At 56.9% G+C, this 12,678-nt stretch overlaps 3 protein-coding genes across 5 annotated transcripts in view; all 3 read right to left on the bottom strand.

The window, feature by feature from the left end:
* The window catches only part of DCDC2B (doublecortin domain containing 2B), a 5,168-nt gene extending 2,427 nt beyond the window's left edge, over positions 1-2,741 (bottom strand). Inside the window, 4 exon segments of the mRNA XM_040619338.1 lie at positions 191-322; positions 568-644; positions 1,089-1,140; positions 2,082-2,741. Of these exon segments, the coding sequence (XP_040475272.1) occupies positions 191-322; positions 568-644; positions 1,089-1,140; positions 2,082-2,350 (530 nt within the window). The 5' untranslated portion in view covers positions 2,351-2,741.
* Positions 2,742-2,843: 102 nt separating this feature from the next.
* On the bottom strand, positions 2,844-5,874 carry IQCC (IQ motif containing C). Its single transcript, XM_040619178.1, has 5 exons — positions 5,491-5,874; positions 4,926-5,069; positions 4,438-4,702; positions 4,092-4,210; positions 2,844-3,970 (listed from the first exon to the last, which is right to left on the bottom strand). The coding sequence occupies exons 1-5, from the start codon at positions 5,872-5,874 to the stop codon at positions 3,134-3,136; spliced, it is 1,749 nt and encodes a 582-aa protein (XP_040475112.1). The 3' UTR covers positions 2,844-3,133.
* Positions 5,845-10,228, bottom strand: CCDC28B (coiled-coil domain containing 28B). Of its 3 annotated transcripts, XM_040619182.1 has the most exons (7): positions 10,131-10,197; positions 9,846-10,047; positions 8,701-8,891; positions 7,422-7,588; positions 7,147-7,337; positions 6,924-6,946; positions 5,845-6,042 (listed from the first exon to the last, which is right to left on the bottom strand). In XM_040619182.1, exons 3-7 carry the CDS (start codon positions 8,862-8,864, stop codon positions 5,988-5,990), a joined length of 600 nt encoding a protein of 199 aa, XP_040475116.1. In that variant the 5' UTR covers positions 8,865-8,891; positions 9,846-10,047; positions 10,131-10,197; the 3' UTR covers positions 5,845-5,987. The 3 variants fall into 3 exon arrangements, with proteins under 3 accessions (XP_040475116.1, XP_040475114.1, XP_040475115.1); XM_040619180.1 differs by lacking the exon at positions 5,845-6,042 and having other exon boundaries at positions 6,575-6,946; positions 10,131-10,200; XM_040619181.1 differs by lacking the exons at positions 5,845-6,042; positions 9,846-10,047 and having other exon boundaries at positions 6,575-6,946; positions 10,131-10,228.
* Between the last annotated feature and the right edge of the window lie 2,450 nt (positions 10,229-12,678).

Raw genomic sequence — 12,678 nt, 5'->3', positions numbered from 1 at the left:
GGGCCGCCGACCCTCCGGGCACACGGGCCAGTCACCTCGGCTCTGCCCCGGCTCCAGGGGCTCAGCTGGAGGGGCCTCTCCTTAGGGCATAGAAGGAGGTCCTGTTTGGGGAAATGTGCTTTCCTTTTGCCTTGTCGTCCGCAAGGACAGCCCCGGTCAGCAAGGGGGGCTCCCGGGAGCCCACACTCACTTGCACGCAGCCCCGGCCTGCAGTCCGGCCCGCTCAGTCAGGAGCTTCAGCACGGTTTCCCAGTCCTCGCCGGCAGCCTGGGACAGCTTCAGGCTAAATGGGGGACTTACCAGGTCCCCGTTCCTGAACACACTGGGACAAAGAGCAGTCTGGTAAGGAGAAGGGTCCCCAGAACGGCCCACACATGGAGGAAGAAGGGCAGCACAGCCGGAAGGTGGTCTGAGAACCGGGGCATGGGTCCGTTTTCACCCATCAGGCATGTTGGGATTTTCTATATCCCCACCAGTGACCAAGGGCTCCAGGAACAAACCCACCCACATTTTCTTGGTCTCACTGAAACAAAATCTGTGTTTCTGCTCCCCCTCATTGGCACTCACTGGATATAGCAGGGGGAACCTGCAGGTGGTCGCGGTCCAAGGGTCCTGTCACCTGGGTAGTGAGTCACTGGAGGACCCTGAAACCCAAGTCAGGCCCTCAGATCAGGAGAGAGTTGAGGCTTTTGGCTAGGGGTGGGTCAGTCCAAGGCGGGTAGGGTGAGTGAAGGAGGGGGCAGGGAGGGTGGGATGGGTCACACCTTTCACCAAAGGAACCTTCTACCTCCCCGAAGTCACATTCCAACCATCCCCTTGCCCCCATATGTTTTACAACTTCCTCTCTCTTTTGGGGACCACAACCTGGAGATAAAGTAAAAGGCTGGGCAAGGAGCAAGGGATAGTCTTAAAATCCTGTACCCCAGGAAGGGTAGCAGCTGGCTCCAGAGTGGATGTGGGGCGTGTCCCCCATGGACCTGACAGATCCTGTTATTTCTAGAGCCCCTGACTTCCCAGGCCAAATCGGAGGCAATCCCAAGAGGGGTGAGAAGACAGAGGGCTGGAGGCCAGCATCCCCCAGGACTCACTCGTAGTCTGCTGCCCTTCCCACCTGGATCCTTCCGTCCAGGGGGTAAATACCTGAAAGGACAGATGGGTCACAGGTCATCTTGGGGAGCCTGGGACCTCAACACCCTAGTGGCTGCCAGAGTGAGGGCCTAGGGCACAGCTTACCAGGTATCCATTCCCACCGGGATACTCTCAAGACATCTGTCCAGAAACAGATGCTGGTCCTTCAACCTGCCTTAGGACCCTGCGTCAGGCTGACCATCCAGACTGGGGTCTCAGACACAAACCGTTAAGATTAAAGGTCAAGAGAAACTAGTTCATTAAGCATCGTACTGTATCTCAGAAATTCTCTCATTCACAAGGTTTTATCTCGTTTTCTGTGAGACGAGAAAGTTACATGACTCACCTACAGTAATACGGAAGTGACGGAGCCCAGATTCGAAGTCTGTCTGGCTTCCCACCCCTTGCTCCTTATGCTACTGTAAGCAACCCCAGGGGACAGCTGAGTAGCACCTGGAAGCCAGATCTGAGTTGGAAGCTCAGACACTCAAAATTCTTCTCCCATCTTGGAAGGCATGGCCCCACGCTGCAAAGGGGATGACCCCAGCCCGTGGAGAGCCCAGGATGCCTAATTACAGCAGGGAGGAAGCCATGGATGGATTTAGCCTTTGGTGCTAGAGGACCCAATCAAGAAAAGCCTTTGGAGAAAGGGGCTCCACCTGCAGGAGAATGTTCTCGCAGCCTGGTTCTGACAGCATAAACATCAGCGTCCTACTTCGCCTAGAGCTGTGGCTTCGCTCTTTGTAACTTGCGTACTCTGAGGCAGGTGACTCAGCCTGTCTTGATTTCCCATTCTAAAGAACGGGGAACAGAGCACCCCCCTGCGTAGGGCCGCTGTATTCCCGAAGAGAACGTACCCAGTGCCTGCGCATACACAGGAAGAGCGAACACGAACACGACTGCTTTTGCAGTGACCGCCCTCCCAAGGCTGTAACCAGCCCCGGCCCACTCACTGCAGCTTGCGGAATCTTTCGAAGCCAGCAGCCACATACTGCCCTCCGTTCTGCAGGTCGGCCAGGTCAGTGACAGGGTGGCCACCACAAGTATAGAGGGCCCGCACAGCCACCGGGGCCTGCACAGTCGAGGTCACCTCATGGAGCAAGGTGTCCAGGGTGGGAAAGCGGCGTTGGCTCACCACCAGCTGGTGGCCTGGGGAGAAGGGGTCCCCGTTCCGGTATACCACCACCCTCTTGGCTGCTGGATTGCCACCGCCGGCCATCATGTGTCCTCAGCGAGAGACGCAGAACTGCTGCCAGGCAACCAAGGCAGGCTGGGAGCAGTGCCAATCAGAAGTGGAGTCCTGCCCCGTCGCCCAGGAAGGCGCGGAGAGACTGCAGGAGCACATGTCTGCCTTCAGGGTCTCATCCAGCCGGCCCTTGGTGGGGCCTCGAGAGAGTTGGGCGGGTCTGATCACTATACTGGAAGGAAGACCCTGGGGCTCCATGAGAGAGGCAGTGGTGGAGATCACCCCGAAACACAGATGTTCCAATACCAGCTAGAGAAGACGCCTCAGAGGCTCCCCGCTACTCTGCAGCCCAAGGGCTGAGCTCAAAGGAGGACCAGCTTTGGGGACTGTTCCCACGGATGGCCCATCTGCCCCCGGACTGTGGCTCCCAGCCAGCCGTGGGGAAGATGCCGTGTGCCAGCAGCAAAGGCACAGAGGGCCCAATGTCTGTCCTGAACAGAGGCAGAAGACGAATGCAAGCGGTACAGAATCCGTGGAAAACCTTTATTCTCCATCAGGCTCTCCGTTACCTTCCCCAGGTAACTCCCTGTCCCAAAATTTGGATGAAGCCACAGGCAGAGGATGAAAGAATGTCCGTCTCCCTCCCCTCCCTATACTGGTGGCAGCTCTGCTCCAGCTTCTCTTGGCCCCATTAGCCACCAACGGCCAAGGGCAGGGGGTAGAGCTGGTACCAGCGAGCAAGGATGAGGCCCTGCCTCCCTCATCACCCTTTCATAGCATCCCTCTATGGAACCTGGGCTTCCCCTGGCTCCCCAGGGCCTAGCCTGGTGGTCCTGTTTTCCATAGCCTGCCCCTCCAGTGCTCCTCTCCCATGTGGGCTGACCCTGTCAAAGATGGTTTTTCAGGTGGCCTGGATTGCCATGGTACAGTCCTCGGGTTTTTCCCTTCCTCATGGCTAGGTTCATTGGAGGTTCTATCCCTGGAGCTTTTCTCACTAAGGAGCTGGCCCTTAGGTGGTTTAGTCTTCCAGAGATCCTGGCCACCATGCTCTGCCGAGGTCTCATCCCAGATGCAATGGTCCTCTGAGAGGTCCAGCTTCCGTGGCCTAGCTCTTTGGCAATCAGGCTCTCTGTGTTCTGGCCTCCTGGAAGACTTGTACTCAATCTCTGGGTCTTCACAGAGTGTGGGCACCCGGGTCCTGGCCTTTTCAGAACAATAGCTCCCAGGTTTGAGGCCTTTGGGGGTGCAGTTGTCCAGGACAGTCGTCAGCGGCGGGTAGGTCCGTCCAAAAGTCTGTTCCCCGCAGTCTGGGTCTCTGGTGAACCTGTTCTCTAAGGCCTGGTTACCTGATGGTGTGGGCAGCTGTGGCCCGACCCTCCTGTAGCATGGGTCCCTGAACTTGACCCCAGCAGTGTTTTTATTTGCAGTGGCCAGTCTTTCCGGGGTCTTGTGGGGTGGTGATTTGAGCTTCCAGCAGTCACCCACGTGGTCTGGCTCTCTAGTGGTCCTGTCTCTGTAGGACTGGTTTTTCGGTGGCGGGCTTGTTTGCGACCCAGCCCTCTCACAGGTCTGTGCCCTGTGGTCTGGGCACACGCTGGGCTTGTCTCTGGGCTGGCTGGCCTCCGGGGATGTCAGTGTGTGTTTGAGAATTAAGTACTGTTGGGGAAGAGAAAGACACTGTACCAGGCAGGACTGCTTGAGCACAGAGCACGAGGCTTTTCCCTAACCCCCACCCTTGGCCCTAAATGTGCAGGCAGGGCTCCAAGGGAGTGCCTACCTCCTTACGGCTATTGATGGCCTGCTGTAGCCAGAGCAGTTCCATGGCCAAGTGGTTGTGGTGGTACTGGAGCTCCTGGAGCTCAGTCTGGCTGCAGGGCAGTCCTGGACCTGCAGTTTCTGCGAAGCAGGAAAGAAAAATGGAGAAGGCTTTAGTACACACTGGGCGCTGGCTACCATTAAGCCCTAGCACCCTGCCCATGCCCACTCACAAATTGCCCTTAACCAGGCATCAGGAAGAAAGAGAGGGATGCAGCTTATGGAGCACAAGCCTTTCACTTTTCAGATGGGAAAGCTGAGGCCCAGAGCGGGTCAGGGGCTTGCCCTGAATCTAGGCACACAGGTACCTGGGTTTTCCATCCTTGACTTATCTCTGGTCTCCCCTTGGCTGGGATTCCTGGCTGTCCTGCTGTGCTCATCCCAAAGCCAGGGGCTGTCACCTCCGCAGGGAAGACTTCCTGAGTTTGCGGAGCTCTCTCCTGACTTCTTCAGCATCAGCTCCTCCAAGACAGCTTCTCTCTCATGTTCTTTACATGCGAAGCGGCTCCGCAGTTCCTGCTCTGGATTTGGTGCCCTCCCTTGGGATTTCCGGGTCCGATGGGATTTTGCCTTCTGAGAAATGAGAAGTATGAGAACCTCACAGGTAAACCTTCCAGATATCTGGATGCCAAGATTTAGCATACAAGGTTGTAAGGATTAAGGATCCGAATGTGAGGAGTGGAGTCTCTTCCACTGAGAAAAGCTTGTCAACAGGAAGGGTGGATTCTACCATTTCCTTGAATCCCCTGCCCAGGTCCCTCCTACCCCTCCCTTCTTCCACTAGGGTGTCTACTACCTCTGGGAGAAACTGGGGCCTGGGAATCCAGCCCTCTGTCCACTGAAGCGTGCCCAGATCACCCTCGATTTCTCGTACAATAGCCTCATACTCAGCTCGCAGACTCTGGAAGTGGCGTCGGACCAAGAAGCCTCGGACGCAGGCCTGCGTGGAGAATAAGGGGGAAAGAAAATGCTTATCACTGCAAAAGTGGGGGCATTGGGGGGATTTTCCTGGAGAGATCGTCCCAGTGACTCAGACGGGATCTGGCCGCGGGAAAAGAATAGGTGATGACGCTGTACGTCAGGCCAGTCTCCAGTGGTTCAAGGAGGATGCCGGACTGGGTCCCCTTCTTGAACTTAAGGCCCTTCCCGACACTTCCTGGATCCCGCAGGAGCATATGGTGGGAGTGGAAGGCCGGTGGGGGTCCGTGGGGTCCCAGCATTCTTTAGGGCGGTGGGGGTGGGTCGGTAACTCCAGAGGCGGGCATGAGGGTAGGCGACCGAACGTGGTAGCCGCATCTCGTTCGAAGGTCACAGTCCGAGATCCCGTGGTGGGAATCGTGCACCCCCCGCCGGGTCCGCACCTGCAGCACCGACACCCTCCGAATCAACCGCTCCCGCTCCATCCCGGCGCCAACAGACCGGGTGCAGCCGGAGCGCCTGCCAGTTGCGTCACTAGTCCGCGCCGCGTGCAGGCCCCGCCCCTGTCGTCTCCATGGCAGCCGTGTTGCTGCGGCGGCGGCCAGAGTTGGGTCGCCCGCTCCCAATTCCCACTCCCAGAGCCGCGCTGGGAATTCCAGTCCCTTTCCCCCTTGCCCCCGCCACCCGGAGCGGGACCACCCAAACCACAGTGTGTCGCGCAAGGGTGCCTCTGCGGAGGCAGGGACCTGGGGCCTTCGGCGTGTGGAGACACAAGGAGTGGAGGAAGCACACGAGGAGCCAGTTAAACCTTTCTGGTTTAATTCCATCCAGTGCCCCCCTCCCGCATAGCACCTGGGGGGCCGCGGAATACCCGATCGAGTCCGTAAAAAGTCACAGTTCTAAGGGAATGAGAGGGGCAGTCTGGGCTTGGGTCCGACACCTACACAGCGGACTGCTCCTCGGGCTCGGCGTTCTCGGCCAGGTGCAGCTTCTGTCTGTGCCAGTCAAGGATTGCGATGCTGTAGACCCCAGCCTTTCCTGCCCTGTCTGCCCGACCTGCGAGGCTTCGTTTCTCCAGTTGCACAAAAGGGGGGGGGGGTCGGAGGACTCGGGTGACCCGTGATCCAGGTTGCAATCCACACCTGCCCTCCTTGCTAGGTGAATAATTCCCTTCTCTTTTGGTTTAGATCTTGCAGGTACTTGCAAGGTACTTGCACCCGCACTATTTCTGGCTGAGACTAGATGGGGAGATAATCTAGATTAGTGATAATAATTGTTCAATGTTGAAAGAGCAGGAAGACATCAGACAAGCTTTGCCATGGATTGGTGTCAGCTAAAATACTTGCAACGATTTTCTTTCTAATAAAGATTTTATTTTGGGGGCGCCCGGGTGGCTTAGTCAGTTAAGGGGTTGTGAGATTGAGCCCTGCAGGGGGCTCCACTCTGGGTGTGGAGCCTGCTTAAGATTCTCTCCCTCTCCCTCTGCTCACCCCCTCTCCCTCTCTTTAAAAAAAAAAAAAACAAAACTTTTTTCACTAGTGTGACTAAAAAGGTTTTATTTTTAAGTAATCTCTACACCCAACACGGGGATGGAATTCACAACCCTAGAAATCAAGGATCCCAAGCTTTACCGACTGAGCCAGCCAGAGGCCTCACTTGCAAGGATCTTCATAAGAAATCACATTCCCTGTAACTATCTCTCCCCTAATATTCGGGAGAAATGTGCATGGGGGCAGTTTGTGGCTAATTCTGCTTCAGTAGGACAGAAAGGGGGAGATGTTAGTTTTATTATAAATACTCCTGGAGGGTGGTGGGAAGAAGGAAACGGATTTCGTCTGTGGGCAGTGTGGACACACATACACATAGGAAAGGATACATAGAATTACTAAGATCTTCCAGCTGTCAAGAGAGAGAAAAGGAGGTTTCTGTCAGGAGAGGCACCAGGCCAAACCCCAGATGCTCGGTGAGCCATCTTCTGGTGGGGGTTGGGGTTCCATGCACCTCCAGCTTTCCACCCAGGGGCCCGAATAGCCTTAGGATCATGTGCCTCCCCCAGCCCCTCGCGTCCCCGGGAACAGACGCACCCAGCCCTGACCCACATTGCTAAGCAGCTGGTCCAGGTTGCGGTCCGCCATCGTCTTCTTCTGCTCCTCAGGCAGCCCCTCCGTGACCCCGTCCTCCTCCTCCTCCTCCTCCTCCTCCCCACACACGTCCAGGCTGAAGTGCAGCCGAGCCAGCTTCTCCTGCATCTCCCGCACGTGCTCCAGCTGCTCAAAGGAGCATTCCTTCCCTGGACAACACCTGTCTCAGCCCTGGGAGCAGCCTGGGACGCTGGCCCCGGCCACACCCCCGCTCAGCCCAGCCGGGGACTCACCAAAGGCCTGCAGGCGGCCTGAGTGAAAATCATTGAGCAGGTTCAGCAGTCCCCCCTCCATCTCGTAGACATCCGTCACCTCGGTCAGAAAGGAGTGCTGCAGGGGAGTGCCTGCGGGGCCGCCCCCACTGCCGGCCAGCACGGGGCGGCATTTCTCCTTGCCTACCCTGGGGGGGGGGGCATGGGCATGGTCACAGGGCGGAGGCGGCCAGGTACCCGAAGTGTTTTAGGCCATCAGTCTAGGCACTAACTCGTCTTCCCAGCCGGCCCTGCCCGGGGCACCAGGACTGCGAAGGGAAGGGAGTGAGTGAGGAGGGGAAGGGAGAAGAGGTCAAAGGAAGTCTTTTTCTTCAGAAGACCCTCATAGCCAGAGCTGGGCCTCAAGGGGGGCTTTCGGGTCCCTGTCTCAGCCCTGCCCTCATTCCTCCCACGACCCTGGGTGGATCCCTTGTCCTCACTGCGAACAGTTACTCCTTGTTGCCACGACAGCCATCTCGCCTCTCCCAAAAATCTCTTTCAGCTCCTCTTCTGTTTCAAAACTTTGAATTTTCCATTGTCCCCAGGATGACACAGAAGGACCCTTCTCAGCCTGCCCCCCATCCTGCTGCATTTCCTACTGCTCTTGCTCCAGCCCTGAGCTTCAGCGACACCCCAGTGTGGCCGTCCCCAGACAGATCTCTCAGGCAGGTAGCGTGCTAAGCCCCAGGGAGGCACGGTCATGGGAGAAGGAACGCCTTGTGTTTTGTGGGAAACAAACGTGGACACGTACAGTAGGATCCAAATCCCCAATCATTAAGAAAAATTAAGCAAAAATTCAAATTGTACATCCGAGTCTCCCCTTACCATCTCCTGCTCCATGACACTCCAGGGCCACCAACCTCCTGTGGTTCTTGGAACCTCCCACACAATATTTTCCTTCCGTACTTATGTCAGGCAACTCCTTCAGCTTAGACGTGGTCTGTCTGTCTGTCTCTCCAGTGTGCCCTACAGCCTTACTTTTTGGCAGCATCGCCCACTCCCCGCTCTGACGTGCATCAACATGGTGTGAGATCCCAGTCACCCATCGAGCCTCTCCCCTGCAGCTGAGGGCAGAGGCTGGGGCTGAGGCTTCTCTGAGTTCTCAGCGGCCGGCAGGGGCAGCCCAGGGAAGGTGTCCGTTGTTATTAAGGCTAAGGCTCAGTTAGGGCTCAGGCCACGGCTGTCTTTACCTTCCTTCCCACAGGGCTCAGCCCAGAGTTGGGGTCCCTCCCTCCTTGCCCTGCTTTCCTTCTGTACCCACCTCTTGAACTTGGCCCGCTGCTTGGGGGACGGCAAATGAGGGAGTCCCAGGGCCAAAGAGCCGCTGTGGCTGGTGGGCACAGGGACCCTTCGAAGTGTGCCCGGGGCCTGCGCTGGCTGGGTCAGGCAGGGCTTGGGACTCCTTTTCTTCTTCTTGTCCTCCATTGGATGCCGGCTGGGCCTCAGGTCCCGCTGAGACAGTGAGAGGCAAAGACGTCACTTCACCCAGCCACCCCTGAGAGCTGCAAAGGAAGGGCTCTGGGACCTTCCCACTGTCCCCTCACAACTGCCAGGGCCTCGGTCCCCTCCTCTGTCCAGGATGGGCAGGGCCAGATGCCAGCACCTTACCGCTGGGTTCTTGAATGTATATTTGAAGGACCTTCCAGGGCCCACCCCAGGTCCCCCACCTGCCCTCCAGCCCTGGCCTGAAAACCTGGCCCCTGCCTGGAAGGGCTGGACCAGACACCGTCCTCCCGCTGCTGCTGGGATTTCCTGTCCCAGGAGCTGAGGGGGTGGAGCTGGCAGAGGAAACGGAGGGGGAGGCAGCGTGGATGTGAGCCGGCAGGAAGCCAGTGGCCGATTAGGAGCGTCTTAACTGGGTCCTCTTCTATTTATTCAGCTGTCCAGGCAGATGCTGAAAAGCCCATCAGCAAGGGAGGTGACCAAGGTGTAGGTGGGGGCGCCCAGGAAGACTTCAGTGTCAGGCAGTCACCATCAGAGGATGGGTGATGGGGCTCACTGTGGGATCTCCCCCCCACTCAGACACTGGCATCCCTCCTCTTCCGCCCACCCCCGACCTCAAACAGCAGGCAACTCCCAGAAGTTCTCAGGGACGGGCTTCCTGCCGCTTCCCCCTCCCCCGTCAGAAAGGCCCGGCTCCGATTCAGCTGCGGCCAGCGTGGGGTGGGTGGTCGGGCAGCGGCCGTCTGGGCCTCCAACAATGGCTGTGCCTGTGGCTGGCACCGCTCAGCCTCCAGGCCAGCTCCACCCCCTAAGCCTCAGGTCTGCTGAGGTCCTCCCGGTGGAGGCCTGGGGGCCCTTTCCAGGGACTCTCCCAAGCTGCTCACTCCAGGCTGCCGCCACCCAGCCTGGGTCTGCACCCTGTGATGGTGGCACCATGGGGGGCATCAGCATTGAAATTAGCACCTGGCTGGGCGGCCCCAAGGGGGTGTGGTGGAGGGGAGACAGGAGCACGCCCTCTGTCTTGCGTTGCAGCAGCTTGGCCCAATTAAGGACTTGATAGAAGAATTGGAGCAGGAGCCCCTGCTCCCCAGGAATGGCTGGGGGCCACCTGGGATCTATTTCCCATGCTCAGTCTTCAAAGCCGCGTGCCAAATGGATCGCTCAGCTGGGGAGCCGGGATCCAAAATGGAGCGTCAGACCTGTGACGTTCTGCACCCCCCACACACACCCTGGAAGGGGGCAACTGACCTGGAGGTGTCGGTCAGGAGTGAGGCTTCGGTGCCGTTCCCTCCGCCCTCAGCGCTCTCCTCCTAGGGAACCGAGCGGGTGCCAGCAGAGCAGGCAGGAGGTAATTTGCATTTAAAGAGAAAGTGACCTTCTTTAGCGGTCGGGATGCAGAAGATGGGAGGAGCCTACGACGGTTAACCAGGCAGTCCCTCTCCCTTGCCTCTACCTCCCCAGCTGAGCTAAGGTGACTAACGTCGGTTGTCTGATGGCAATCTAAAAAACTCACTTTCCCATCAGTTCGGGGAGAAGCTACAGTCCCTTTACAAAATGGTGGTGGCTTTGTCAGAAGGCCAGGGTGGGGCGATAGGGATGGGGGCAGAAAATGTACTTAAGCATGTAAGACATAAATAAGCATACAAGATATATATACATAAGCCTAAGTCCAGCAGCAGCAGAAACAAACTGTAAGAGAAGACAACCACTATGAAATCCAGGTCCACCGTTAGGTACATTTTTTTCTCATAACAATCCTGCAGGAAGATACTGTCATCATCCCATCTGCTGAAAGTAAACTACAGTCTTTGGAGGGTAATACCACTCACCCTACAATACCCAGACACTCCTCGCTGGTAAGCAGTGGGGACTATATTCAGCCCCTGATGAAGTGATGGGACCAAGCCTCCTCCCTCCCCACCCCCAGGTCTAAGAGACACGCGTGGGGAGCATCAGGTCGGAGGGAAATCGGTGCGATTACCTGGCGCTGGACCCCAGCCCCCAGGAGGGAAACCTGAGCGCCACCCAGAGGCTGACCTAGAGCTGTCCTTGCTGCCTGGGAGGCCAGATCAATGGAGCAGCTATTTAAAGACCTGGCAGAGGCGCCCAGCTCAGGTCCCCAGAGAACCATCTGATGCAACAGGAGACAGGCTTATCCTTGGCCAGGCTGCCCTCGAGTCTCAAGTAACTGCCCCAGGGCAACATGCACAGCACCCTAGTCCTCCTTCCCCTCCCACTGGGCAGGAGCAGCTTCCCGGCACCGGGGTCTCCAGATAAGTTAGAAAGGGATGGGCTCTGTTTCCACGGGCACCCGTGCAGGGACCTTTCCCAGGTGCTTCCAACACCTAGACTGTTTGAGAAGGGGAGACATTAATTCAGGACTTTTTCAATAATCAGAGGCTGGAGGGAAGGGTCTGCAAAGGCAGAGAGGACAACCAGTAAGCTGTTCTCCTCCAGCTGCTAGAGGGGCACCAGGGTCCCTCCAGGAAAGTGGTGGCAGGTGCAGGAGTACCCCTAGGGTGAAGCTATCTTCAGAGGTGCGTGGCTTGGGAGTTTAGAGTTGGGGCAGCCTCTCTGGACTCCTTCCAAAGGATCTTTGACTGGAACCATTGGGGCCAGCACAGAAAAGTATCAGCCTGTTTGGACCCTGGTCCGAAGGGACAGAGGCTCCGAGGGAGGAAACTGTCACAGCCAGTGTGAACACACCTGCTGTGGAGGCCTGGAGGGAAGGGCCCTTTACTTGTCTTTGCCATTTTTTGGGCATTCACATAGCCATCCTTTATGCCAGGCCATCCCAGGCTTCGAGAGAATATGGTGCTGGTACAGGAGCCCCAACTTTAGCACCTAGGCTTGGCGGGTTGAGCAGGAATTTGTAAAACACCAGCGCATTCTTCAGAACTGTATGGAGAATGTGGTCTTCTCAAGGAAGGCACAAAATCAAAGGAATTCACAGATGGGCCAACGCCAAAGGATGCCGCCTACGGCAGAAAGCCCTGAACAGCAGTGATGACAGTGCCCAGACATTCGCTTTTGGGCCTCAACTTGCCTATGCCTAGGTCTCTGGTCTCCTTACCTTATGCCTTGCTCATGGATCTTCCTAATGTCCTACTTCAACACCTTCAGGGGTCCCTCCAGTCCTCTGGATCTGGCCCAGATTCCCTAACTTGGCACATAGGCTCCTGGTGACCTCCTCCCACTACCCTCCTGGGCATGTGCATTTCTAGGTGAACTACTTCACCAATAAATCAAGCTGTCAAACTTCTACCTGCCCTTTGGGTCATAAGGCCCTTCCAGGTGTCCACCCCGAGCTCCCTGCTGAAGGGACAGGGGCTTCCTTTATGGTTCCACAGCACCCCCAGCTTTTTTTTATCTGAAAGTATCTTTTGGGATGTCTGGGTGGCTCAGTTGGTTAAGCATCTGCCTTCAGGGGAGCCTGGGTGGCTCAGTCGTTAAGCGTCTGCCTTCGGCTCAGGGCGTGATCCTGGTGTTATGGGATCGAGCCCCGCATCAGGTCCCTCCGCTGGGAGCCTGCTTCTTCCTCTCCCACTCTCCCTGCTTGTGTTCCCTCTCTCGCTGGCTGTCTCTGTCAAATAAATAAATAAAATCTTAAAAAAAAAAAAAATCTGCCTTCAGCTCAGGTCATGATCCCAGGGTCCTGGGATCGAGTCCTTCATCGGGCTCCTTGCTCGGCGGGGAGCCTGTTTCTCCCTCTGCCTGCTGCTCCCCCTGCTTGTGCTTGGACAAATAAACCTTTTAAAAAGTAAAAAATAAAACTTTCTCTCTCCAGGGCGCCTGG

This window comes from Ursus maritimus, unplaced genomic scaffold (genome assembly GCF_017311325.1).
Source record: "Ursus maritimus isolate PB19 unplaced genomic scaffold, ASM1731132v1 scaffold_32, whole genome shotgun sequence".
NCBI classification, from domain to species: Eukaryota; Metazoa; Chordata; class Mammalia; order Carnivora; family Ursidae; genus Ursus; species Ursus maritimus.
This window is presented reverse-complemented; position numbering and strand designations above follow the sequence as displayed.

Excerpts from the sequence above, each read along its gene's own strand:
- IQCC (XM_040619178.1), bottom strand. The coding sequence starts at position 5,874 with ATGGAATTAAACCAGAAAGGTTTAACTGGCTCCTCGTGTGCTTCCTCC. Across the intron at positions 5,070-5,490 it reads GGAGGGTGTCGGTGCTGCAG|GCCTGCGTCCGAGGCTTCTT; the intron begins GTGCGGACCCGG and ends TTCTCCACGCAG. Across the intron at positions 4,703-4,925 it reads GGCCCCAGTTTCTCCCAGAG|AAGGCAAAATCCCATCGGAC; the intron begins GTAGTAGACACC and ends CTCATTTCTCAG.
- CCDC28B (XM_040619181.1), bottom strand. The coding sequence starts at position 8,864 with ATGGAGGACAAGAAGAAGAAAAGGAGTCCCAAGCCCTGCCTGACCCAG. Across the intron at positions 7,589-8,700 it reads CAGCGGGCCAAGTTCAAGAG|GGTAGGCAAGGAGAAATGCC; the intron begins GTGGGTACAGAA and ends CCCCCCCCCCAG. Across the intron at positions 7,338-7,421 it reads AGGCCGCCTGCAGGCCTTTG|GGAAGGAATGCTCCTTTGAG; the intron begins GTGAGTCCCCGG and ends GGTGTTGTCCAG.